Here is a 27,667-nt window from a genome sequence, read left to right as displayed (position 1 = left end):
GAGTTTTATTTACCCCAGAAATTCTTTGTAAACCATGTTTGTGGTATTACTTTTTGCTGCTAAGACGACCATGCGACATAGAACTATACATATGAGAAACAGTCTTTCCTCAAGTCGAAAAAATAAATACATGTTTCTTTATTTTTATAGGAGATTCCAAATACCTATTTCCACATTTGTAACATATTCAGTTTTTAAGATATAAGTATCCTCGTAAAAATAATTCAACTATTATTCATTTCCCTTCAGCCCCCGTTAAATGCCTTCTCCGAAAACAAAAATGTACATGTTCCTGTATTTTGAAAAGACTTTCCAAATACCAACTTTCTTGTCCCTAACATGTTAAGTTTTTGGCATATAATGTAGATATAACGGTACTTATTTTAAAAATTCACCCGCTTTTCCAATTCTTTCCAGCCTCTTAACTGGATTTACCGAAAACGAAATAATACGTGTTTCATTACTTTTAAGAAGATTCCAAATACCAGTTTTCATGTCTGTACGTCTGTAACACCTTCAGTGTTTTAGATAAATGTATACGCATAAAAATAATTCAAATTCTTCTTCTTTTTCTTCACTTCTTTCCACCCCTCACCCGTCTTAATTGGACTTTACGAAAACAAAAAATACGTATTTGTTTTTGAAAGTAAATTCAAAATACTAACTTTCACGTCTGTAAAGGCTTCAGTATTTAAGATAAAGTATCTTCATAAACATATTTTAACTCCTTATTTTCCGAAGAAAACAAATGCGTGTTTCTTTATTTTTAAAAGAGATTCCGAATACTAATTTTCACGTCTGTATCATCTTCATTTTTGAGATATAAGTATCCTCATAAAAGTAATTCAACACCTTTTTCATCCTTACCCTTCCTATCCGTTAAGTTGATTCCCCCCTCTCCAAAAGTGCGTGTTCCTTTCCTTTTAAAGGAGATTTCAAATACTAATTTTCACGTCTTTAACATATTTAATTTTTGAGATATAAGTATCCTCATACAAAGAATTCTACATTTTTTGTATTCGTTCACCCCTCTTAAGTGGATTTTCCGAAGACTAAAGAACACGTGCTTCTTTACTTTGAAAGAAGATTCCAGATACAAATATTCATGCCTCTAATATCTTCAGTTTTTTGGATAGAAGTATCGTCATAAAAGGAATTCAACTCCTTTTTTACCCCAGCCCGTTAAATGGATTCTCCCCCACCCTCCAAAAATGCGCGCCTTTTATTTTTAAAGGAGATTCCAAATACAAATTTTCATGTGTGTGACCTTAAATTTTTGAGATATGTTTCTCCAAAAACAGAATTAAAATTTTTCACTTCCTTTTACCGTCCCCCCTTAAGTGAATTTTCCGAAAACCAGAATACTTTTTTCTTTATTTATAAAGGAACTTCCAAATGCCAATTATCACGACTATAACATCTTTAGTTTCGAGCCATATGTATTCTCATAAAAATGAATTAAACTCCGTTTTCACCGCCCCCGCCCCAAGTTGATTTTCCCCCCAAAATGCGTGTTTTTAAATTTTTAAATGAGATTCCATATACAAATTTTCACGTCTGTAACATCTTTAGTTTTTGAGATATAAGTATCCTCATACAAAGTATTCGACTAATTTTTCAGTTAATTCACCCACTTACCAAAGTGGATTTTCCAAAGACAAAAGATTGCGTGTTTCTTCACTTTGAAAAAATTCTAAATACAAATTTGCATGTTTGTAACATCTTCAGTTTTTGAGGTATAAGTATCCTCATGAAAATAATTAAACACCTTTTTCACTCAACTCCCCGCCCGTTAAGTTGCCCCCCCCCCCTCAAATAAGTGCGTGTTGCTTTATTTTTAAAGGAGATTCCAAATACAAATTTCCATGTCTGTAACCTTCAGTTTTGAGTTATAAGTTTCTCCAGAAAAAGAATTCATTTTTTTCATTTCTTATCACACTCCCCACTCAAGTGAATTTTCCAAAAACAAACAGTACCCGTTTCTTTAAAAGAGCTTGCAAATACCAATTATCACGACTGTAACGTCTTCAGTTTTTGAGATATATGTATCTTCGTAAAAGGAATTCATCTCCGTTTTCACTCCCCCTTCCTTACCAAGTTGATTCTCCCCTCCAAATGCGTGTTTCTTTATTTTTAAAGACGATTCTAAATAGCAGTTCTCACGTTTGTAACATATTTAGATATTTTGGTATGTATATATGCTCATACAAATAATTCAACCCTTTAAGGGTTTCTTCAGAAAACCAAAGAATACGCGTCTCCTTATTTTAAAGGAGATTCCAAACACCAGTTTTCACGTCTGCAACATGTTCAGTTTTTGAGATATACTGTAGAAATGCTAATTTAAAAAATTCACCCCCGTTTTCAGTTCCACTTAAGGGGATTTTCCGAAAAAAAAAGTTTCATTACTTTTACAGGAAATTCCAAATACCAGTTTTCAAATCTGTAATATGTTACATATCTGAGATAATTTTGAGATATAGTCTTTTTTAAAATTCACCCCGTTTGTCACTCCTGTTCACCTCCTATTCATCGGATTATCCAAAAACACAAAAACACGTGTTTCTTTATTTTCAAAGGAGATTCCAAATATCAATTTTCATGTCTGTAACAATTTCAGTTTTTAAGATATGTCTCCTCATAAAATGTGTTCAACACCTTTTCCCCTTTTTTCACTCCCCCTTAATGGGATTTCCGGAAAACAAAAAAATACGTGTTCCTTTCTTTTTAAAGAAGATTCAAAATGCCAATTTTTACGTGTCTAAATATTTAATTTTTGAGATATGGATATCCTCATTTTAAAAATTCACCCCCCTTTTCACTCCCTTAGCGGCGGAATATCCAAAAATCGTCTCTTAGTGAGCACCTACACCCTAATATAAATGTATCCCCCACATTTCATTTCTTTATGTTCGGTAGTTTTGGCTCGGCGATGATGAATCAGTCAGTCAGTCAGTCAGTCAGTCAGTCAGTCAGTCAGTCAGTCAGTCAGTCAGTCAGTCAGTCAGTCAGTCAGTCAGGACATGTTATTTTATATATATTGATGTCCGACTCGTTGGCTGAATGGTCAGCGTACTAGCCTTCGGTTCAGTGGGTCCCGGGTTATATTCCCGGCCGGATCGGGCATTTTAACCTTCATTGGTTAATTCCATTGGTCCGAGGGCTGGGTGTTTGTGCTGTCCCCAACATCCCTGCAACTCACACACCACACATAACACTATCCTCCACCACACTGACACGCAGTTATCTACACATGGCAGATGCCGCCCACCCTCATCGGAGGGTCTGCCTTACAAGGGCTGCACTAGGCTAGAAATAGCCGCACGAAATTATTTATATGTTAAATGATATCGCAGCAAAGATTTTGGCAATCTTTGCCTCCACTTAAGTCCGCGAACTTGTTTTCCCAAAACTGTTACCGGTAAATACAATCTTGTGTCACCTTTACGTCTATGTATGAACAACATTCTTCCTAATATAGATAATCTTCCATATTAGCTATCTCCAGCACTCAAATGGTTGAGTGCTTCGCTGTCACAAAATACAATACTTCATTGATGTATTACAATTTTTTTTACAATTTGCTTTTTACGTCGCTCCGACACAGATAGGTCTTATGACGACGATGGGATAGATGAGGGCTAGGAGTGAGAAGGAAGTGGCCATGGACTTAGTTAAGTTGCAGCCCTAGCATTTGCTTAGTGTGAAGATGGGAAACCACGGAAAATCATCTTCAGGGCTGCCGACAGTGGGGTTCGAACTCACTATCTCTTGAATGCAAGTTCACAGCTGCGCGCCCCTAACCGCGCGACCAACTTGCTCGGTGTTTTGTACAGTATTACTAATACGTTAGTAAGGCGTATACAGTATATGAAAGCGTACACTTAATTCACTTTTGATGTTAATTCCTAAATGCATACTTTATCAGAAACATATTCAGTGCATTTTTGCTAGTTGCTTTACGTCGCACCGACACAGATAGGTCTTATGGCGACGATGGGAAAGGAAAGGCCTAGGAGATGGAAGGAAGCGGCGTGGCTTTAATTAAGGTACAGCTCCAGCATTTGCCTGGTGTGAAAATGGGAAACCACGGAAAACCATCTTCAGCGCTGTCGACAGTGGGATTCGAACCCACTATCTCCCCGATGCAAGCTTACAGCCGTGCGTCACTAATCGCACGACCAACTCGCCCGGTCATATTCAGTGCAATGGCATGTCAACGTTGCATTCACACTCCCCTAGACACAGCAGAAGGTTGTGCATGACGTTCTCTTCTTGATGTAAACAGCAGCAGTTACGTCCGAAATAAGTGAAGTGAGTAAATTTTGCCAGCTGCTCCTTCTCTAGAGTCCCGATTTAAGGCAATGTTTGCTGACTGCACGGGGTCCAGGATGTTTTAAGGCCGTGAGTTCAAGACGTCATGCCAAGAATGTACTGCCACTAACATTTAAAGCTCCCGAGTGATCCAACTTACGTTGTGTAGGTACCCACCGGGTTCCTCCTCCAGAGTTTGTAAACTGGGGAGTGTCAGCTGGTGAAGATGGGACTCATTGCTGACTTTGTCACTGCTTCTACTTACTTCTAACAGGTTCCTCTAATTGATATTCCCTATCTGACCTCCGGTGGTCAACTATTGTTATCTTCTGACCCGACGATATTCGGTTTGCGGCGCATAGGGAGCATTCATTTTCACGCCCCTCGTGTGAGGTCCCATCCGGCTTCATCTTTATAGGGAATAGGTCCTCGTTACAAAGGACACTGAAAAGTTGTACAATAAATTGGATTAATATTTGATGCTTTATGACAACCGTAACATCCCTGATCACGTCAAAATTCCGAAAGTTAAAGGCAAAACTCTACGTCAATACTCGAGCATTTATTAGAAAACGGTCCGGTACCTCAAAATGAGACCTCAGACTAATGAAAACATTTGCTACTCATACGAGTCATCTGTGGGTTGCCTTGCCCTTTTCATCAAATAATCCGTAAATACAAATCTTAGTCAGTCATGATTAAACATGTTTACATCATCAGATTTTCCAGTGTATATGTCTTCTTTGTTTACATATTTGGTTACGATCTAATTCTAACTCTTGCGATTTTACGATACGTATACTTAGAAAATTAAGGCTACTCGAATGCTGACCGTGCTCTATAACTGTGCAATATAATGCAAGTAACTGGTCGAGGGTAGATCATGGGAGACTACGGGCAAAAATGAGGGCTATTGGACTAGACAAAAGAGTGACTGACTGACTGGGTATCTGTATTTCTAGAAAACAGAACTCAGAGAATTAGAGTAGGTGAATTTTATGTGATCCTGTAATTATTAAGAGGAAAATTCTTCAAGGCAGTATTATTGGATTGTCATGTTTTCTTATATATATATGATATGAGTAAAGAAGTGCAATCAGCTTTCTTGCGGATGATGTTATTCTGTATAAAGTAATAAATAAGTTACAATATTGTAAGCAACTGCAAAAAGATCTCGACAGTGTTGTGAGATGGACAGCAGGCAATGATGTTAAACGGGGTTAAAAGTCAGGTGGTGAGTTTCACTACGAGGAAAAGTCCTCTCAGTTTTCATTACTGCGGGTTGGGGGGGGGGAGGGAGGGAGTGCGGGCTGAATGTTCTTTTTTTCTTTGCTAGTGGCTTTACGTCGCACCGACACAGATAGGTCTTATGGCGACGATGGGACAAGGAAGGGCTAGGAGTGGGAAGGAAGCGGCCGTGGCCTTAATTATGGTACAGCCCCAGCATTTGCCTGGTGTGAAAATGGGAAACCACGGAAAACCATTTTCAGGGCTGCCGACAGTGGGGTTCGAACCTACTATCTCCCGAATACTGGATACTGGCCGCACTTAAGCGACTGCAGCTATCGAGCTCGGTAAATGTTCCTTATGGGGATCACAGTAAGTATCTAGGTGTTAATATAAGGAAATATCTTCATTAGGGCAGTCACCTAAAGGGGATTTTAAATAAATAAATGATACAGATCTCTGTACATGGTTATGAAGGTATTTAGAGGTTGTAATAAGGATGTAAAGGAGAGAGCATATGTCTCTAGTAAGACCCCATCTATGGTTCCAGTGTATGGAAACCTCACTAGGATTACTGTCCGGCTCCATGGCTAAATGGTTAGCGTGCTGGCCTTTCATCACAGGGGTCCCGGGTTCGATTCCCGGCAGGGTCGGGTATTTTAACAATAATTGGTTAATTCCGCTGGCATGGGGGCTGGGTGTATGTGTCGTCTTCATCAGCATTTCATCCTCATCTCGATGCGCAGGTTGCCTATGGGTGTCAAATAAAAATACCTGCATCTGGTGAGCCGAACTTGTCTTCGGACACTCCCGGCACTAAAAGCCATACGCCATTTAATATGCCAGGATTACTTGATTCGAGAATATCGGCTGAAAACTAATGTTATCATTTATTCATTTTGTGAACGTATTAAAGCGATCTCGATGTAAGCAGCGAATGAAGAATACCATTTTATAACGCACATACTTACATTAAAACATACAAAATCACTGGAAGTTTAGAAGTCACATGCATTTGGTCCATCCGTGTGTCATAGGCTCCAGTCTAAAAGGGGTGTCCAGACGAGATTACCAAATAGTTTGAGTTACTTTGGCACTTCCCGTTCTTTTTTTTTTTTTTTGCGTGTATATGTCCTATAAATTGAGATGTCAGTTTGAAAAGTTGAGCGAGATGAAAGTAGAGAAAAATTTAAAACTTTATTAAGATAAACCACGGACAGTAAGTCGAGTTGCGTATGTGCATACAGAGGTCAAAAGTTCATGCGTCCGCCAATGAGAATGGTTCTTGAAAATATTCAGAGTCACAACGAGAAATCGATACATTTTTCGAGCGTTCGGTTCCAGGCGGCCAGTCTACTTTGAGAATGCGTAGCGAACAATGCGCTAATCGATTTAAGTGAAATCCCATATAGTGCACTATAAGGATTGCCCAAATGAAACTGAGACCATAACGAATAGAAGAAGTGATATCACTGACTAGCGCTTACGAGACTTTTAAACCCCCGCGACCTGTTTTACATGTTAAAACACCGTAAGGGTTCCGCTTTGGCGCTAATAAGTTCGACATCTCCACTTACTTTATTGTGCCCAGTTATAATTTAATAAGTCGCCTTCTCCAGTAATATTCCAGTTTTGACAATGACATCTTTGTCAGACACACATGGCAGCATACATCTATATATATATATAAAATAAGAGTTTTGTCTGTACATTGCTCAGAATTTGAAAATAATGGTATTTTTGTATCGGTCATGTCCATAGTAACAAGAAAATGCACTTTTTACTTTTCCGTAATTTCTGTCTGTCTGTCTGTCTGTCTGTCTGTCTGTATGTATGTATGTATACGCATCACGAGAAAACGGTTGAAGAGGATTTAATGAAAATCGGTATGTGAAGTCGGGGGATGAGCCTCTACAATCTAGGCCATAAATCATTTTACTCACGCTGAGTGAAATGGTAGTTTAGGGGAAGGCCTAAAATTGAATTCTCAACTATTTATGTTATTAGTGGTCTAATGAAAATCGGTATGTGAAGTCGGGGGATGAGCCGCTACAATCTAGGCTATAAATCATTTTACTCACACTGAGTGAAATGGTAGTTTAGGGGAAGGCCTAAAATTGAATTCTCAGCTATTTATGTTATTAGTGGTCTAATGAAAATCGGTATGTGAAGTCGGGGGATGAGCCGCTACAATCTAGGCTATAAATCATTTTACTCACACTGAGTGAAATGGTAGTTTAGGCGAAGGCCTAAAATTGAATTCTCAACTATTTACGTTATTAGTGGTCGTATTTTAAAGAAAATGGGTACGCAAAGTTGGGGAATAAATTGCTACAATCTAGGCTGTCAATAATTGTATTCACGCTGAGAAAAATGGTAGTTTAGGGGAAGGCCTAAAATTTAATTCTCAAATATTGTTGTTATTAGTAGTCCTATCTTGATGAAAATCGGTATGCAAAGTCAGGAAATAAGTCGCTATAGTCTAGGCTGTAAATTATTTTATTCACGCTGAGTGAAATGGTAGTTTAGGGGAAGGCCTAAAATGTAATTCTCAAATATTTCTTATTAGAAGTGTAGTCGATGAATGCTAGATAACTAAGGTTATATAGTATGAAATTTCCTGTTATTCATGTCTCATACATTGTTACCGTACTGGCTATGATCACCAAGATATTCATGAATTTGAATTTTTGTTACTAAGTCCATATCAGCGCCGAGTAACGAGAAAATGGGTAAACAGTATTTAATAAAAATCGGTATGTAAAGTCGGAGAATAAGAAACTACAGTTTACGGTATAAAATATTTTACAAATCACAGAGTCGAAAGAAAACTAAATGTGTAGGCCTACAATATAGAAAGCTCATAACACTGATCAACAATAACATTACATTGACCATTCTTTGTCGTGATGTGCTTTGTGTCTTCTGTTGCCCCTCATCTCCGGTAGATAGGATTACTGCTGCGTACAGAGTATTTGATTTCCGTCGCACCGACATAGATAGGTTTTATGGCGACGATGGGATAGGAAAGGGCTAGGAGTGACTTAGGCCTTAATTAAGGTACAGGCCCAACATTTAACTGGTGTGAAAGTGGGAAACCACGGAATACCATCTTCAGCGCGGCCGACAATGTGGTTCGAATCCACTATCTCTCGGATGCAAGCTCACAGCTGCGCACCGCTAACCACACGGTCAACTCGCCCAGTCGGACAGAGTATAACAGCCTGCCTGAATATTGATGGGAAGTAGTTGGTGAGTTAGATAACTTTCTTCTTTAGCATGCCATTCCCCTGGTTTATAAATTTTCTGATACTACTGATATGTAACACACTGAATCATCATAGCATTCGGGCTATTCAATCCCTACTCTGAGGTGCTGATTGGAATGAACAGTGTGCATATTTAGCGGAATAATGACAGATGAGTGTTCATGGCAATCTGCGGCCTGGTCATCCCAGCTCTGGAACTTTGGACTATTAGATTGGCACCGCAATCTAACCGCAGCACTGTTCGTTAAAAGTGATAAAACGTGCGGCTTTCCATTTGATCGAGTATTTTATATAATAGCATTGCTTTTAATCGCTACATTCATACTTACGTTTTTGTAATGACCTATGTTGATTTCAGTTAGGAAAACCACAAAGTCAGTCTTTCTGAGAATCCCGTAGCGAAGCACGGGTACATCAGCTAGTTCAAGATAAAATCGTCATCTAAAAGTATGCTTAAACGCAAAATTTTGGAACCGGTAAGCAAATATTTCTTTCTTTCTTAATCTGTTTACCCTCCAGGGTCGGTTTTTCCCTTCGGACTCAGCGAGGGATCTCACCTCTACCGCCTCAAGCGCAGTGTCCTGGAGCGCGAGACTTTGGGTCGGGGGTGTGCCACTGGGGAAGAAGACCAGTACCTCGCCCAGATGGCCTCATCTGCTATGCTGAACAGGGGCCTTGTGGAGGGATGAGAAGATTGGAAGGGACAGGCAAGGAAGAGGGAAGGAAGCGGCCGTGTCCTTAAGTTAGGTACCATCCTGGCATTTGCCTGGAGGAGAAGTGGGAAACCGCGGAAAACCACTTCGAGGAAGACTGAGGTGGGAATCGAACCCACCTATACTCACTTGACCTCCCGAGGCTGAGTGGACTCCGTTCCAGCCCTCGCACCACTTTTCAAACTTCGTGGCAGAGCCGGGAATCGAACCCGGGCTACCGGGGGTGGCAGCTAATCATGCTAACCACTACACCACAGAGGCGGACCAGCAAATATTAGCAACCTAAAATATAATATTACAACGTATCAACACACATATAGTCCGGCTCGATGGCCAAATTGTTAGCATGCTGGCGTTGGGTTCAAGAGGTTCCTGGTTGGGTCGGGGATTTTATTTTTCATTAGTTAATTCATATGGCTCTAGAACTGGGTGTTTGTGGCGTTTTCAATATTAGATTTCATCTTAGATAGGGCCCCATCCTCATAGACGTGCAGGTCGCCTATACGGCGTCAAATCGAAAGGCCTGCACCAGGCTTCTTCGAAGGCCACACGCCGATAACACACATATACACATACGCAGTCACATATATTAATTAATCTAAGTTCATTAGAGAAAAAATAATATCTTAGTATAGTTCTATAATTCAGGGACAGCAGTAAGACTGCATACAGGTCTCAACAAATCAGAGAACTGTGGTGATGATGATGATGATGATGAAGATGATGATGATATCAACAGTTTCAAATGAATAGTGAATCAAGTTCAACAAGTATCGCCCTCTTGTGCCTGAAATCAAATTATCAGATCTGTGGGGCAAGTTTGTTCTTGAGGGAACTGGCTCCTAAGTATAAGTGCTGATGGAATTCACTTGATAAATAAGAACAATAACACACGCATTCCTATTCATGAAGCAAAATAATACTGTTACAATAAGGATGATGTTAAAGCATGTAAGACATTGGAAACTGAAAGCAAATCAACAGGACATGAATAAAATACCACATCACAAGGTTATGTAGGCCAACTTTATCTTAAATGCAGCATAAACTCATTATCATGCAAAAAAAAAAGAGTATAATCTTATGAGAGAATAAGTGTAAGGAAAGCTGGTGAGTCATATTCCTTCTTTTAATTCTTAACTTTAGTTCGGTACCTTAGAAAATTTCATTTTAGATTTTGACATTTTCTCTGATCTCAGTTGCTTCCGGAGTTCCTTCATCATGATGTAGAAACAACATTTCATGTAGTGAAATTTCAGTTTTGGTACAGTCTCTGTGGCATGCTGTTCATTACACCCCAAGCCTGAATGTTGAATTGTAATGTTCTTCAAGCAATCATAAAACAAGTCACCCCAGAAAATAGAGGGAGGTGATCACTTATTGGCTCTTCTGCCTGAATCAAGACTAATAATGCCTCTGAAGAGTGGCACGAATTGTTTTGTCCCAATTGAGAGTCATAGACCCGTAAGTTTTTAAAGGCGGGCAAAATAATTAGTTGTTACTGCTGATGTCTTGATAATATCAATACAGGAAGCACACTTCAGCATTCTGGTGGCCTGATGTACAATATAACCAGCTAAATTGTAAACCAAACATATTTTAACACTAGCAAGGGCACTGATGGGTGGATTTTCTCCCCGTACTGAAAGACTCCTGTAATATTCCAGTGTATGTGTCCAGCCTGCTAACTAATTGGTCATTTTTAGGGCCACAAACACATTCATTCACACACAATTTGCATGAAAGCGGGTATTGAACTCAAATTGCTTGCTATCAAAAACAATTTTTTCCTCTAAACTTCCCAAAACTGACGCTTTTATGTCCCTATTTTCCTTCTCAGCCTTCTTTGCCAGAATTCTTATCTGGTTGACATATGATGTTATGGAGGGTTCTGTCTGATAAAACCGTTTTTACTGGAACATAAATAGAATGCAACATGTGTAAGTACGAGAAATCAACTGTCGGAGGATGGCCAACACACAGGTCATTGATCGCATGATGCCAAAATGTCTCTCTAGTGGATCCTGATTAAATTTGCCTGTCAATACATGGTTTAAACCTTGACTCCACAAATAAACAGCAATTTCCAGTGTGATCTGAATAGTAACTCTCAATGATTCTAATCTTCTGTTGGAAGCAAAAGTACTATCTGAATTATTTAGAATTACAGACGTCTAGTAAAATTTGATCGTGTTTCAAATTTTTCCTCAAAGAAAATTATGGTGTTGTGGAATTTAAAGCATCAGACATATCATTTAACACGTGAGTAAATCTTTCACTTGCTTCACTGTCTTCAAAACCTGGAATGCCAGTTTATCTAAAAAAAGTAAGGCTTTTGCCATGCTAGTGCTAATTAACTGAAATGCTAGTCGGGCGTTCATTCGCTGGAAGGAGGTTGGATGTATATGTGCACAAGTCAGTTTACTACATGCCTTTACACCAGCGAGTTCTGATGAAATGTCAGTAATATACACAAGTTCATTAAAGCGGTAGTCCACTGAGTCTATATCAAACACGACAGCACGCTTGTCATTGAAGTGGTTGCGTATACATTTTAAAATACGTACTGCGCCAGAAAGAGGCCATACTTTTCTACATCCATCAACAGGGTCAGAGAAACAACACTTAACATATACTTTCTTTCCTGATATTTGTAAGTGCCTCCAGGCCTGTTTGTTTGATTGGCTGCCATCACATGTGAACCCTCCCATTTTATACCCTGCCTGTTCAAGTTGGTTCTTGGGAGAAGTACTTCCTTTCCTTCTAACACAAATTTGTCAAATTTAACAATTAAATCTTCTGAAAAGTGAGTATCAAGGATGTTGGACTTCTCAATAAGTTCCCTATCCTTCCTTGGTATGGCCCTTTTCTACTTGATAAAATGTTCCTTATCTTTAGGAGGTTTGAGAAACCATCTTACTTCTTTACAGTCCCTATAGCCTGATCTGCATCCTGGTACATAACAGCAAGGGATCTTCACTACTCATCATAAGCACTCAGGAAAATGTAAGGGCTAAACTGCTGTTTACTTGCATTAAATAAGAAGAAAATTATCATACGAAGATAACCTCATTGCACGGCAAGAAATTCAAATCCCTTTCATTTAATACTTCCTACAATAGCATTTCAGGTATTAATACTATGAAGTAATAGTGTAGGCACTTGTATATCAATAAAAGTTCGCACAGGAGACCACCAAAACACTCCAACCGATTAAAAAACCTCAGATATCGTACATAAACACACGTGGAGATCATGTAGCCAAAGTCGACTGGAGCGCTGCGTAGCGGAGGATGCCAACCCTATCCGTATTCAATACATGCTATTGACGGAGATGAGATAGCACTTCTTCTTCTTTTATTCGTTATGCTGAGACTTTAATTCGAGCGTCGTTTGTCGAAGAAAGAGGACTATGCGCATGCGTCGGTGGATGACTACGTATGTCGGGAAGAAATCTGGTATCGTCCGGAAGTGTTAGTGTGCTGTTTGTACGTGCGGAAGCACGCAATATCCAGGCAGGCGGTGTTGGCGGAGCCGACATTTACCGTCGTATGAAGGATGTGCATAGAAATTAGTGTGTATCACTTTCACGCCGTGTAATGTTCAGATGGTGTTAGGAATTCAAACATCGAAGAGTAAAACGTACCAAAACGAAATCAGACAGAGTGGACAGCCAGGTGAGAAAATTAAGAAAAAATCCGATCAAGAGATGTCCGAGATGCCGTTGAAGAATGGTTCCTCCGCTGACTACGGACTTTGCTCGCTCGGGACATCCGTCATCACATGGACCACTGGAATATTTGCTTGAACTAAAAGGGGGACTACCAGGTGTATGCGTAAGTTTTTCCTGTTTTTGTGGTAAGGAAACACGTAATTTTGAAGGGAAATTCATTATTTGTTTATTCAAAATATTGGCCATCGGCTTCTGCACACTTCGCCTATCTTTCAGGTAAGTTATTAATACCATGCCAGAACTGCTTGTTTTTTGCGGCAAACCATTTGTCGATCCATTTCCCAACTTCCTCGAAATTGCTAAAGTGCTGCTCTGCGGGCGCGTGCCCCATTGACGCGAAGAGGTGATAGATGGCGCCAGATCGGGGCAGTAGGGCGAGTGCGGAAGAATGTCCCATCCAAGCGATTTCAAAATGTCCTTCACAGGTTTTGCTGTGTAAGACAGCACATTGCCATGTCTTCTGGCCCATTCCGGCCGTCTTTCGATCAATGCGTGATTTAAATTAATCATTTGTTGTCGATAGCGTTGTGCATTAACGGTTTAGCCGGGCTTCAAGAGTTCATAGATTCTTCGCACTTTTGTGGTCTAAAAGAGCGCACACTGTCTTTCACACTGAAATCACCACGTTTAAACTATCGAAATCATGTTTCACATGTTCTAATCGATGGAGCGTGTTCGACGTATGTTTCTACCAGCAAACGATGACTTTCCACAGCCTTTTACTTTTGATTAAATAAGAAAAGCAATGCGTGCCGCAAATGTTCTTTTCCAGGCACAAACGTCGACATGATCACTGAATGATACAACCCAGACGCTAGTGTTTGGTGGGCTCAACTTGTGTTAATGTCAGATGAACAAACTGACGTACTGCATGTGTCAAATTCATACGCTGAATACTGTTTGCTGGTAAAATCTCTTTGTGAAACAGGAAAAGACTTATGCATACACCTGGTATATGTAGGCATGTACAAAGCCCTCCTGTAGTTTGGTCAAGTGGAGCAACTCGTCGTGGCATCGATTTCACAAGTGAAAAAGAAACACCTATGGAGTGATTCTGACTCATGCCGTTTGGATAGTTGTCCACAGCCTCCAGCTATTTGTAGATGCAATGTTCTTGGATGTGAATGGCCCTCACCAGCAGGTCCCATAAATGCTCAACAGGGTTCATATCAGGCGGACGTCGTGGCTACAGCACTCTCAAGAACGCCCCTTGAATCCATTCTGGATAACTTGAACCTGATGACACAGTGCGTTGTTCTGCTACAATATATCATTGTTGTTGGGGTTACGTGGAGTCCGTGAAGGTCTGAAAGTGGTCACCAAGGAGTTCAACGTAGCAGTCACTGTTCAGATGCATCAGCAGATTCAGCCTCTCCACACCATTATGAAACTACTGACAGCCTGTATAGTGCCTTGTTGACAACTGGGATCGATGGCTTCATGGGACTTGTGCCATATCTGAACCGTATCATTAGCTCGAAACAACTGGAACACTGACTCATCGGCCCAAGCTACATCTCGTCAGTCCTCTAGGGTCCGATTAGCAACGCCTCGCGCCCAGCGATACATTATGCTCGGTATCTGTCACTCTCACATATCCCACTGAAGTTAACGGGAGGTGTTACTGGAATTTGAAGGGTTTTGGCCCAAAAATATATTTTTTCCTTCTTGCATAATAAAATAGCCCAGTCCATCCCGTACCAGAAAATAATAAATTACTATTTAATCCGACATCGATAATGCTAATACCCATAACAGGGCAGTTCTGAGGTGAGAACATGGTTGTCTCTTTTTCAAGTGTTGTTTTCTCAGTTTCAAATTTTATTTAGGGCCATACCCTTTAAAATTATTAAATTCAAATCTTAAGAATTAAAAATCTATTGACTGCAATAATCTTTACAGAATTATAAAATGTTCAGCAAACTTTAAATCCATAAGGTACGCTTTTAGGCTACTAAATTTGGTTTCTATTCTCACAAAAGTGAATCACGAGGAGCGTTTTTTTATTGAGCATAAAATATTATGTAGAAAGAAGAATAACTTCAAAACCAAATGACCTAAATGAATGCAATTTAGTTAGCAGCTTACTAGTAAGGGTCTATGTATGCGACAATAGCTTGAAAACTGTAGAAGTCTGAAAATGTCAGCCATACCTCCTCTTAAAGAACGCTGCACTGACGTGCTGGATATGGGTCTGGCACCTTCTGCATTGAATGCTTTTTTGCTACTGGTTTAAAGTCGCTCTAGCACATCGAACGTTTTCAGCGACGGAAGAATGAGAAGGTAGCGGTCGTGGTCTTAATTAAGGTACAGCCTCAGCATTTGCCTGGTGTGAAAATGGGAAATCAGATTAAACCATCTTCAGGGCAGCTGACGGTGGGATTCGAATCTACCATTTCCCGAGTGCAATCTTACAGCTCTGTGACCCTGCATTGAATGTGGGTGTGATTTGAGCTAACCTGACTTGTCTGTTACCACGGACAATTCTATCCGGACGCCACTAATCGCGATCATTAAGAATCCGTTGTCAGCCACTGCGCTGTTCGCGGTGGGTGCAAATGCCTTCTAAGAGATATTCCCGTTATACACACGTGTCACCGTTGATCGAAGAATGTTAAATCTCCGCATAACGTCGACAATGGAATGTTCCATCGGTCTGGCCCCCACTATCATGCCCCGTTCGAAAGACGATAATTCATGGCACTTTGGCACGACCAGCACAGGCGGTGTTAACACTCACTCTCGAAAGTGGTCTGGGAACTTCCAAGGCTTGACCGCCAGGCGGCGCCAGCGACTATTACACTTAAATACTGCCGTCCCCCGACTTTGGGCATGTCAGTGTGTATCACCCATACATCACTCATTACTTTCTGTATGTTCACGTAATTCAAACAATGAACCATTTCAATCTCAGTTTCAGTTTGGCAACCCTTACATATAAAATACTTTTAATAATCATTGTGAGAATAAATTGCAAAAAAAAAAAGTGCAAAATTAGACAATGTCGAGCTATATGGCGAATTTTATGAAGATGCAAATAGAAAAAAGAGCAGCTCGGGGTGGCTCCAGGAAGGTGCCACTTACCAGTGCCAAACTTTTTTGCTGAGCTCATCTAGTGAGCAGACGTGTGTGACAACGATCCGGAAGTGCAGGGAAAGCAGTTTGGGTGTGCGATAGGGCGATGGCATAGACGGGTCAAATTGATCACAACGGAGGAGCTAATGAAATAATAGGCCTGGCGGATTTGTTGGTGGCGGCAGCTATAGTGGCTACTCTATTAGTTATTGGAGGCGTTGAGATGAACCCAGCCCCATTGTCATGGGAGGACACGGAGAAAATCAAGGAAGCTGTGCGCGAAACTTCTCAGGCTGACCAAAGCAAAGAAATGTCGAGTTGCAGTCTCAACAAATTAAATATATGGAGGACAGTTTAACCGAAGAACAAACAGCAATAAAGGAGAAGATGAGAGGACAAAGAAGATAAAGTGATATTAAATCAGAGGATTAAGAGGCGGCTGGAGCTGGAACGGCCGGCCACCAGCTCAGTAGTTGTTGTAACATGGGTCAAAAGTTTGTAAGAGTTTTTATAAGGAAACGGAACAAGGTAAAATTATTTTATTTTTATAGCGCACGGTAGTCTGTGATACACTTTTCATTAGTGCAAAAACATTTCAAAAAGAAATGCAAATATAGTTATAAAATGGTAATTAAAATAACGAATCTCCATATGAAATTGAGCTCTGAACCGCGGTTTTCCTAAACTTGTTTAAGTCAAGATGGTGTTCAAATTGGAAGCAAACTATACCGTAGCGAAGTTTATATTTTTCTCTAAGGGGCTACTTTAACATACTTCAAAATTAGGGATTCTTTATATATTTAATCGTGATTTTAATAAAGCTCTGTTTATTGACTTACGAGTGTCGGCCGAATTCTAGTGCTGGTAGTTCAGCCAATTTCCGTCAGATGCCGCAGTGCCTTGTCCTTGAAGAGGGATGATGACAGATTAGCTCTTACCCACGCAGGGATGTGGTGAGCGAGATCTTCAGCTGCTATCAGTCGCTTCCTCACCCTTGCTTCATAACAAACGACAGTGGACACGCTGACAATACTTCGTTACTCGCTAGTTGTGGTATGACCTTTCAATAGCACATTATATTTTGTCGTGTTTTAATATGCCGTATCTTTTTACCGAGTGCAATGGAATGGCAAAATGCTTGATTTGTAATAAGACATTAAACTTTATTAAAAATTTTAACACTGGGCGAGCTGGCCGTGCGGTTAGAGGCGCGCGGCTGTGAGCTTGCATCCCGGAGATAGTGGGTTCGAATCCCACTGTCGTCAGCCCTGAATATGGTTTTACGTGGTTTCTCATTTTCACACCAGGCAAATGCTGGGGCTGTACCTTAATTAAGGCCGCGGCCACTTCCTTCCAACTCAGGCCTTTCCTATCCCATCGTCGCCATAAGACCTATCTGAGTCTGTGCGACGTAAAGCAACTAGCAAAAAAAAGATATGTCACTTGAAGAAGAAGGATATATGAAAGTGAGGAGCCCGGCACAAGTAAGTGGAAATAAAGCTAGGACTCAGCTAAGGGCTATGTGGTCGCCAACCCAGACTCCCAAGTTCAGAGCCTATGGGGCCCGCTTTAGTCGCCTCTTACGACAGGCAGGGAATACTGTAGGTGTTATTCTACTACCCCCCACCTACAGAGGGAAGTTCCAGTGCCCCTCAGCTGTTGCGTTCTTTACCAGCACCGTTTCCGAGTTTCATAACGGGTAGGTATACAAAACCGTCGTTTACAGTCCTTGTATTTCTCGGAAATTGGGTTATCCAACGTAACTGGAATAACTCACAGGTCAGATAGGTCATTCCGGTGAGCAGCGTTGCTATTGGCTAAAGCGCCTGACGTCACCGAGAGCGAGAATGAAGTGGTAGGCCTATATTTTTGAGCTTAGTAGTTACTCTAATTACACTCCACTCAAGTCATGAAATATAGAACTAATGGATATTTAGATGCTGTAACATTTATTATTTAAAACCTATACGAAAACATACGACTTCAAATCCGTCTTTGTAAAGACAAAGAGACTCTCACAACGGCTCGGGAACGCAGGCTTTCTGCCCCTTGGCAGGTTCGATCCTGGCCCAGGGCGGTGGTATTGGAAGGTCGACACGTTAAAGAACTCTTGCGGGACAACATTCCGGCACCTCTGTGTCTCCGAAAACAAGTTATTTGATCGAATTCAAATTTTAACACAGTATGCAATGGGGTGTTTTATACATTGTTTATATATTTCAGAACTGTTTGTTTCCAAGAGGAAAAAACTGTTATAAATTTGTAAGACTCTTTTTTTACTCAGGGTTGTTGGAAAATTCAGTTCTTGGTCGCGTTACAATATTTATCATATGTCCAAAGTATCACTGTGTGACTAAAAAATTCGTAAATGAATTAACTTCTGTTATATCAGTTTGTATTTTCATTGGATAGAATTATACGAATTATGTATCACTGACTGGCCGATACAGGGAAAGGCGTGATGCTCTACTTCATTTCATCATCGGAAACAGTGTCCGGCGTGCTAGCCTTTGGTCACAGGGGTCCCGGTTTCGATTCCCGGCAGGGTTGGGAATTTTAACCATAATTGGTTAATTTCTCTGGCATGGGGGCTCGGTGTATGTGTCGTCTCCATCATCATTTCAACCTCATCACGACGCACAGGTCGCCTACGGGTGTCAAATCAAAAGACCTGCATCTGGCGACCCGAACTTGTCTTCGGACACTCCCGGCACTAAAAGCCATACGCCATTTCATTTATATTTGTCGGAAACAGTACCTTATTTTGACTGTTTTGCTCAGCACTAACCCATGCTCAATAATTTCCTGGAATGTTTCGCATTCCGCACAAATGTCAACACCATCAGCTCCGTGTAAGTACTGTATCACAACTTCCTGGTGACAGACTATGTGACGCTGGAGGGTGAGAGGGGAATCGCTCGCTCGGCCTTGGCCTGTCTTACTGACATCTATGCACCCGCGATGTAACTATCAGTGGAGTTAGCTGTCGACAGCAACGAGACTAGTGGCGATATTTTGAAATAAAATGTGAATCTAGAACTGACTCCGGCCGCCTCTTCAGGCGCTAGAAGATCGAGTTCAGGTACTTCAATAGCGCGATAGCAGAAGAACGGAGCAGGAGCAGAGAAGAAACATTATTTACGGCCTGGAGGAAACTGGAGGAGAGTTCACAATGGAATTGATGAACTCAGTCTTAAAGCTAATGAGAGAGAATTTAGGCACTGACTGTACTGAAAGGAATATAGATGATTTGCACAGGATGGGAAGGAATACGGTCAGTGATCTGGGCGATATGTTCAAAGTAAGCAGTTTGGCTCATCAGCGGAAGTGCATGATGTAGGAGTGATGACACGAGAGATTTCTGAGTCTACGTGCAGTGCTGGTGTTGATAACCCTGGACAGCTCTACGTCAGATCTTCCAGCGGAGTCAAGTAACAGTGTGAGGAAGGACGAAGCGAGGCAGTTGTCAACAGAGAGTCCACGTGGAGCAGCTGAGGATACTTCCAGACGTAAGTCAGTGAGTGTAAAAGACTTTTTTCAGGAGAACAGGATGAATTCATGTAGTAGAGTAAAAATCCCAGAAGAGCTATCTGAGAAGGACGTTATTATTTGCTCTCCTGAGGGGAGTATAATGGAAGTGGAAAGATCTAGGATGACTAGAAGTAAGTCAGGAAGCTTAGTGGAATAGGCAAGTAAAAATAACTAGAGTTATAGGTAGCATGTGTTAATATTGAAGGAATATGGAACAAACTAGGTAATGAAGGCTTTAAATAACGCCTGGAAGGAATGGATATCCTTGGACTTGCAGAAACTGGTCTGATTACAAGAAATACCTAAAGATAGAAGGGTGAATTGTATGGAGTCAGTATGGACCAAGGAGATCCAGCAGGGGAAGGATATCGGGCGGAATTTCGGTGGTAATTAAAGACAACTTAAAAGATAGGGTACAGCTCTTAGAATCTGAGCTAAATTAATCTGGATAAAAATACTAGATATGGTCAATAGGAGGAATGGAATATGTAGGCTACAGCTTTTATATAATCCACGTTTCAGCTCTCCATTTGCGCAAAGTGAATTTTTTGAAAATTTAGTGGCAGAAATTGAATGAGAAATACGTACGATCAGGCAAGCGTTATAATCACGGGAGATCTTAACGCGGGGATGGGGGACAAGAAGCCAGTTTACAGCCAACATGAGGACGAGGTTTTAGTAGTTAATAGAAATAGCAGGATAAAGAAGGTAACAGAAATGGGAAAAAACTACTATAATTATATATATTGAATGGGTGGTGGTTCGGAGATGAGAGCGGAAAGCTAACTTATAGTAGTAGAAAATGGGGGCAGTACAATTGGCCTAGTTGTATGCCGTGGGCATAGTCTGCAAGTTATCAAAGAGATACACATTAGGGATTAGGCGGAGGCAAACCATATGCCAGTATCAATTTAAAAAATGAGCCAAGATATAAGAGTGCGGGAGATTGTGAACGATAGCTTAAACGATACCTAGGTATCGTTGGCAAGGATAATTAGGGAATGATTTCAGAGAGTACTTCAATGGAGATAATTTTGAGATTTGGAAAATAGATATTGTAAAATTGATAGAAGAGAATAAAGTTGAAGAAGCCCTGACTAGCCCCAGCATTTGCCTGGTGTGAAAATGTGAAACCACGGAAAACCTTCTTCAGGCCTGCCGACAGTGGGGTTCGAACCCACTATCTTCCGAATGCAAGCTCACAGCTGTGCGGTCTTAATATCACGACCAACTCGCCCGGTCAGATATGGAACGGTGTACTGTAGAGTCAAAGTCAGTAATAAGTAAGGTCGACAATAATTTTAATTTTAGTATCTTGTTCTTTTTTTATATTAGTTCAGTTTTGTTAATGCTTTTTACGTATTGTATTTTTTAATTTTTTAAAAAATTCTGTGCATTGAGCCTGCGTGGCTCAGGCAGCAGCGCGCCGGCCTCTCACCTCTGGGTTCCGTTGTTCAAATCCCGGTCACTCCATGTGAGATTGGTGCTGGACAAAGCAGAGGCGGGACAGGTTTTCCTCCGGGAAGTCCGGTTTTCCCTGTCATATTTCATTCCAGCAACACTCTCCAATATAATTTCATTTCATCTGCCATTCATTAATCATTGCCCCAGAGGAGTGCGACAGGCTTCGGGCAGCCGGCACACTTCCTATCCTCGTCGCTAGATGGAGGCTTCAATCATTCCATTCCTGACCCGGTCGAATGACTGGTAACAGGCTGTGGATTTTCGGTAGTATTTCTGTTCATTGATATGTACTCCGTAGTGTATTTCTTTCTAATTAGGTTTGTTTGTTTGTTTGTTTGTTGGGTTGTTAGTTAGTTTTGGCTGTAATAGGTATATGCCTAATTGCCAGTTTCTGGCGATGCGGAACTGGAGGAAGGGAGTATTCTGTTCTATTCTGTTCTGCAGGTGCTAAACGGAACAGACTCCACAGGGAAAGGAAGAAACGTAAGCGCGAAGGCGCCGTCTGTCGCCGTACCAGTGCAGGTGTTACTGCTCGTGGACGCAGACAATCGAGATCTCTGATGAGTTGTCCATCGCCTCCACCGTGGACGAACATGTATCTTCGTAAAAGTTGTCAATATACGAGAAGCGAGATGGGAAACGAATTAGACTCTATACTCTCGCTCTCCCTCTAGTTACACGACGTATTCTCGTAAAGCCGTGTCGCCATAACGCCTACCCTATTTTCCCCTCGAGTACTTTCATTCTTCACAGGGTCCTTCTTCTATGTTTATAGTTTATATCTCGTTGTATTTCCCCCTACAGCCACCAGTGCCTAGTTCTCTGTATGGAATAGTTGCCCACACTAATTACTAGGGCCCAGATGTTAATCCAGTATTGGTTAGAATGCAAACTTACTGAAGCGAGTAATACGCAGAGTCTACCCGCACAACGGTAATGCTATGAGGTTTGCATAAACATTAGGGGCCCCTAGAATTTATGTTACTCCCACCACATTACCGGTACGTTAGAGCGGGCTAGTCGACACTTCCTGTTTACAAAATTACACTGACTGACAGAGCAAATGCAACATCAAGAAGGAGTGGTCAGAACTTTATGCCAATTGCAGGGTAGACTGACGTCACTGAGGTATGCTCATGATGTGAAATGTGCCGCTGTGCTGCGCACGTAGCGAACGATAAATGGGACACGGCGTTGGCGAATGGCCCACTTCGTACCGTGATTTCTCAGCCGACAGTCATTGTAGAACGTGTTGTCGTGTGCCACAGGACACGTGTATAGCTAAGAATGCCAGGCCGCCGTCAACGGAGGCATTTCCAGCAGACAGACGACTTTACGAGGGGTATGGTGATCGGGCTGAGAAGGGCAGGTTGGTCGCTTCGTCAAATCGCAGCCGATACCCATAGGGATGTGTCCAGTGTGCAGCGCCTGTGGCGAAGATGGTTGGCGCAGGGACATGTGGCACGTGCGAGGGGTCCAGGCACAGCCCGAGTGACGTCAGCACGCGAGGATCGGCGCATCCGCCGCATCCGCCGCCAAGCGGTGGCAGCCCCGCACGCCACGTCAACCGCCATTCTTCAGCATGTGCAAGACACCCTGGCTGTTCCAATATCGACCAGAACAATTTCCCGTCGATTGGTTGAAGGAGGCCTGCACTCCCGGCGTCCGCTCAGAAGACTACCATTGACTCCACAGCATAGACGTGCACGCCTGGCATGGTGCCGGGCTAGAGCGACTTGGATGAGGGAATGGCGGAACGTCGTGTTCTCCGATGAGTCACGCTTCTGTTCTGTCAGTGATAGTCACCTCAGACGAGTGTGGCGTCGGCGTGGAGAAAGGTCAAATTCGGCAGTAACTGTGGAGCGCCCTATCGCTAGACAACGCGGCATCATGGTTTGGGGCGCTATTGCGTATGATTCCACGTCACCTCTAGTGCGTATTCAAGGCACGTTAAATGCCCACCGCTACGTGCAGCATGTGCTGCGGCCGGTGGCACTCCCGTACCTTCAGGGGCTGCCCAATGCTCTGTTTCAGCAGGATAATGCCCGCCCACACACTGCTCGCATCTCCCAACAGGCTCTACGAGGTGTACAGATGCTTCCGTGGCCAGCGTACTCTCCGGATCTCTCACCAATCGAACACGTGTGGGGTCTCATTGGACACCGTTTGCAAACTCTGCCCCAGCCTCGTACGGACGACCAACTGTGGCAAATGGTTCACAGAGAATGGAGAACCATCCCTCAGGACACCATCCGCACTCTTATTGACTCTGTACCTCGACGTGTTTCTGCGTGCATCGCCGCTCGCGGTGGTCCTACATCCTACTGAGTCGATGCCGTGCGCATTGTGTAACCTGCATATCGGTTTGAAATAAACATCAATTATTCGTCCGTGCCATCTCTGTTTTTTCCCCAACTTTCATCCCTTTCGAACCACTCCTTCTTGGTGTTGCATTTGCTCTGTCAGTCAGTGTATTTAGTAACACGATAGGAAATGTCGACTAGCCCGCTCTAGCGTAATGTAGTGGGAGTAACGTAAATTCTAAAGCAGACCCTACACGGTCAGTAATACTGATCAGTAATACTGAGTCAATAATACTGACAGTACGCATCAATACAGTAGCGACCTTACACGATCATTATTACTGTCAATATTTTGGTCAGTACCAGTGCACTAGCTTACCATTGCGGTATTCTCACTTTACAAATAAAGTCAATAACCGTCACTACGGAATGAGATTTATAACATGCAATTGCGGTATTCTATCAAAATGGATCGTAAAAGACGGGCATTTTGTAGCTATCATATTAGTACTGCACGAAACGCAGTTTAAACGTAAACGATGGGTTAAAGATTGGCTTAGGAAAAGAGAAGAGTATTCTCATATGAAGTGTTGAGGGAAACACAATATACCGAAGCAGAAGATTATCAGAACTATCTCCGAATGCGTGAGGGTACTTTTGCGAAATTACTACGAATGGTAGAGCGTTTTGTAATAAGGTAAAATACAAACATGCGGTGCTGTTTATCGATGGCAGAGAGATTAGCGGTGACAGTGAGGTATCTTACAACTGGTATAAATTTTGAAGATTTAAAGTTTTCCGCTATAATGTCACCAGTTTCCATCAGTACAGCAGTTGTGGAAACATGTAAAGTATTGTGTTACGTTTATTCTGGCAGCGTTTCATATAGCTCGATAAACTTTTGCAATAGGCCTACTTGACGGTTCCACAAGCACCTCTACTTGGCCTTGCTGAGAAACGCATTTGTCGTCCACCGCTGCTCCGTTGATACTGACAGAAATAATGACAAGCGCGCTCACACGGTCAGTGTAACTGTCAGTATCCCCACCACTCTACAGTACTGACGCTCGCAGATCAGGAAATCCGGATCTGCTTCAGTACTAGCCTTCATTCCATCATTCCAGTCCACACGCGATCAGTATTACTGTCAGTATTTTTCGGTACTGACAGTTTTATTGACCGTGTAGGGTCTGCTTTAGGGTTCTAATGGACCGAACCCCTAATGTTCATGCAAACCTCATAGCATCACCGTCGTGTGGGTAGACTCTACTTATTACTCGCTTCACTAAGTTTGCATTCTACCCAATACTGCATAAACATCCGGGCCTTACTAATTACAGTAAGAAGTATACACTTACCGATCTGCCCAAGGAGAGCGATCACAACCAGGCAGATCACTAACATGTTTGATCACCTACCTGCTCCACCTGGCGCCATTTATACTCAACAAGTCCTGTTGACACATGTGGCGTGGTAGACACAAGTGTTGGATGCTGTGACCTTCATAGCGCGGGAGTTCCTGAGGACCGGCCGAAAGCATGGTGCGTGTGCCATTTGAGTGGTGTTCTACTGTGTTCGTGGAGTGGCCTCCGTAGCTCAGGCGGCAGCGCGCTGGCCTCTCACCGCTGGATACCGTGGTTCAAATCCCGGTCACTCCATGTGAGATTTGTGCTGGACAAAGCGGAGGCAGGACAGCTTTTCCTCCGGGTACTCCGGTTTTCCCTGACATCTTTCATTCCAGCAACACTCTCCAATATCATTTCATTTCATCTGTCAGTCACTAATCATTACACCAGAGGAGTGCGACAGGCCTCGACAGCCAGCACAATTCCTATCCCCGTCGCAAGATGGGGGCTTCCTTCATTACATCCCTGACCCGGTCACTGACTGGAAAACAGGTTGTAGAGTTTTCTACTGTGTTCGTGGAGGGGCGCAGTAACGTCCCCTCATCACCATCAGCAAGTGGCAGTAGTGATTACAGTTTGGATTAGTACTCTGGAAATCAGCGGCGCCTCGTGTCAGGGAGTCCACAGCAATGTTTTTGTTGACGTCTCAAATGTGCCAAAGTAGAATGCAAATCAATACAAACTAACATTTAAATAATTTGACTAAAAGTTCCTTGTACGGTTCCTTCTCCACTCAAAATATGGTAGAACCCCTATAACAGAGGATACATTTTCCCGAGACTAATCAGTGAGTGTACAACAAAACTAAAATTACGACTGCTGGACTGAGTGGCTCAGACGGTTCAAGTGCTGGCCTCCTGACCCTAACTTGGCAGGCTCGATACTGGCTCAGTCCGGTGGTATTTGAAGATGCTCAAATACTTCAGCCTTGTTTGATAGATTGGCACTGCGGGACTAAATTCCGACACCTCGGTGTCTCCGAAAACATTAAAAGTAGTTAGTAGGACGTAAACAGAAGAACACTATTATTATTAAAATTACGACTACTACAAAAATGTTTTAATTCCGTACCCTGATAGTGGGTCTCCTAGAGGGCGACGTCCTCTAGAAGATGTACTGCGGTGATTTGAGGTGAGACAGAGACGGCTGGTGCAGGAAATCAGTTGTGTGCTGTAACCCATCCGCCCTCCAAAAAGTAAAAATGTTTAGAAACATGTACGGTTTTCAGGAGGGTCTCCACTGAGTTTTCCATACTGAACAAACACACAAACAACCCCAAGACATATACACATTAAACACACAGTAACACCGGCAATGAGAAAACATTCGCGAACTCAGAAACACTTGGTGTGAGCGTGCAAAAACAGGACTTCTCAGTGTTACCAAAATCATTGAAATAAAACCGGCTGCGTTGTAATGCAGAATCACATGTATGTTGTTATAGTGAAATTTATAAACTAGACATTTTGTAATTAAAGAAAATCACAATATCATGTCCTTATGTTGATAACATAAAAAGTACAATTTTTATAGTTCATAGATTTGCAAATGGGGCTGTGGAATAGGCAAGTTGGGAGTATTGAAAGACCTGACGGAAACAGCTGATGACTTCCTCTACAATATTTTGTTTTCCCGTCTCATTTCTCATTCTCATGTCGGTCGAAATGCAAGTGTGACCTGTGCTGCCTCTCTGTGGTCGAACGAAGATTCGCTGTGAAGTGATGTCTTGGCTGTTCTTTCAACAGCACATCGGCAAAGTTGGGCACGCATGCGCAAACGGCAGAGTTCCTGCTTTCTGTCAAAAAGCTTACAAATTCTCGCTGAGCTGTTATCTGCACAGCACCCGGCGTGTAGCGCACGACTAGTTACCTGGTTGTGAGGGGAGTTGAATGACTTTCTATTCTTTAGCTGACGTCTTTTTCAATGCACTGTACTTGATTGTAGATAATATGTTTAAAGTGATTTATTTTTCAAATACGCAATGTGCTGCAGCACTTCAGCACATAAGGTGCGGCACCCCCCCCCCCGGGTGAAAGAGGAGCGACTGTGGCCTATAAAAGGAGCTGCTGATGTATTTCATTATTCGCTTAAGTTAGGAGAGCGGAAAACAATGAAAAAAACATTCCCAGGACAGTGGACAGGAGACCAACACCACCGTCTCCCCAATGCAGATCTGAAGAACCACAGTAAAGCCGTGTCCATTGTTAGCCGAAGCTACTCATCTCGGTGAAAGTAAAATTCACAGCAACTTTGCTACCATGCTCTATTGTAGCGAATATTAAAAGATGCGAACACTCTTCTTGGTTTTACATAGCACGAAGTTCACCTAGGTATGACAACAAACATGAAAATAATGCGTACCGGAACCACATTTACCGGTACTCAAATTAATTTCTTTGGAAAACGATTTCCCACCCACAATGTAAAGCAAAAGTCTTCTCGCGATTACGCTATTTTGCTTTACGTCGCACCGACGCAGATAGGTCTTATGGCGATGATGGAACAGAAAAGGCCTAGGAATGGGAAGGAAGTGGCCGTGGCCTTAATTAAGGTACAGCCCCAGCATTTGCCTGGTGTGAAAATGGGAAACCATGGAAAACCATCTTCAGGGCTGCCGACAGTGGGATTCGAA

General features: G+C 42.1%; 1 protein-coding gene across 1 annotated transcript in view; it reads right to left on the bottom strand.

The window, feature by feature from the left end:
• Positions 1-25,046, bottom strand: part of LOC136867211 (uncharacterized) — a 106,199-nt gene extending 81,153 nt beyond the window's left edge. The window contains exon 1 of the mRNA XM_067144343.2: positions 24,988-25,046. Within this exon, the coding sequence (XP_067000444.2) occupies positions 24,988-25,033 (46 nt within the window). The 5' untranslated portion in view covers positions 25,034-25,046. The remainder of the gene's footprint in view (positions 1-24,987) is intronic.
• Positions 25,047-27,667: the final 2,621 nt, after the last annotated feature.

The sequence above is a fragment of the Anabrus simplex genome, chromosome 3 (genome assembly GCF_040414725.1).
Source record: "Anabrus simplex isolate iqAnaSimp1 chromosome 3, ASM4041472v1, whole genome shotgun sequence".
In the NCBI taxonomy this organism is placed as follows: domain Eukaryota; kingdom Metazoa; phylum Arthropoda; class Insecta; order Orthoptera; family Tettigoniidae; genus Anabrus; species Anabrus simplex.
This window is presented reverse-complemented; position numbering and strand designations above follow the sequence as displayed.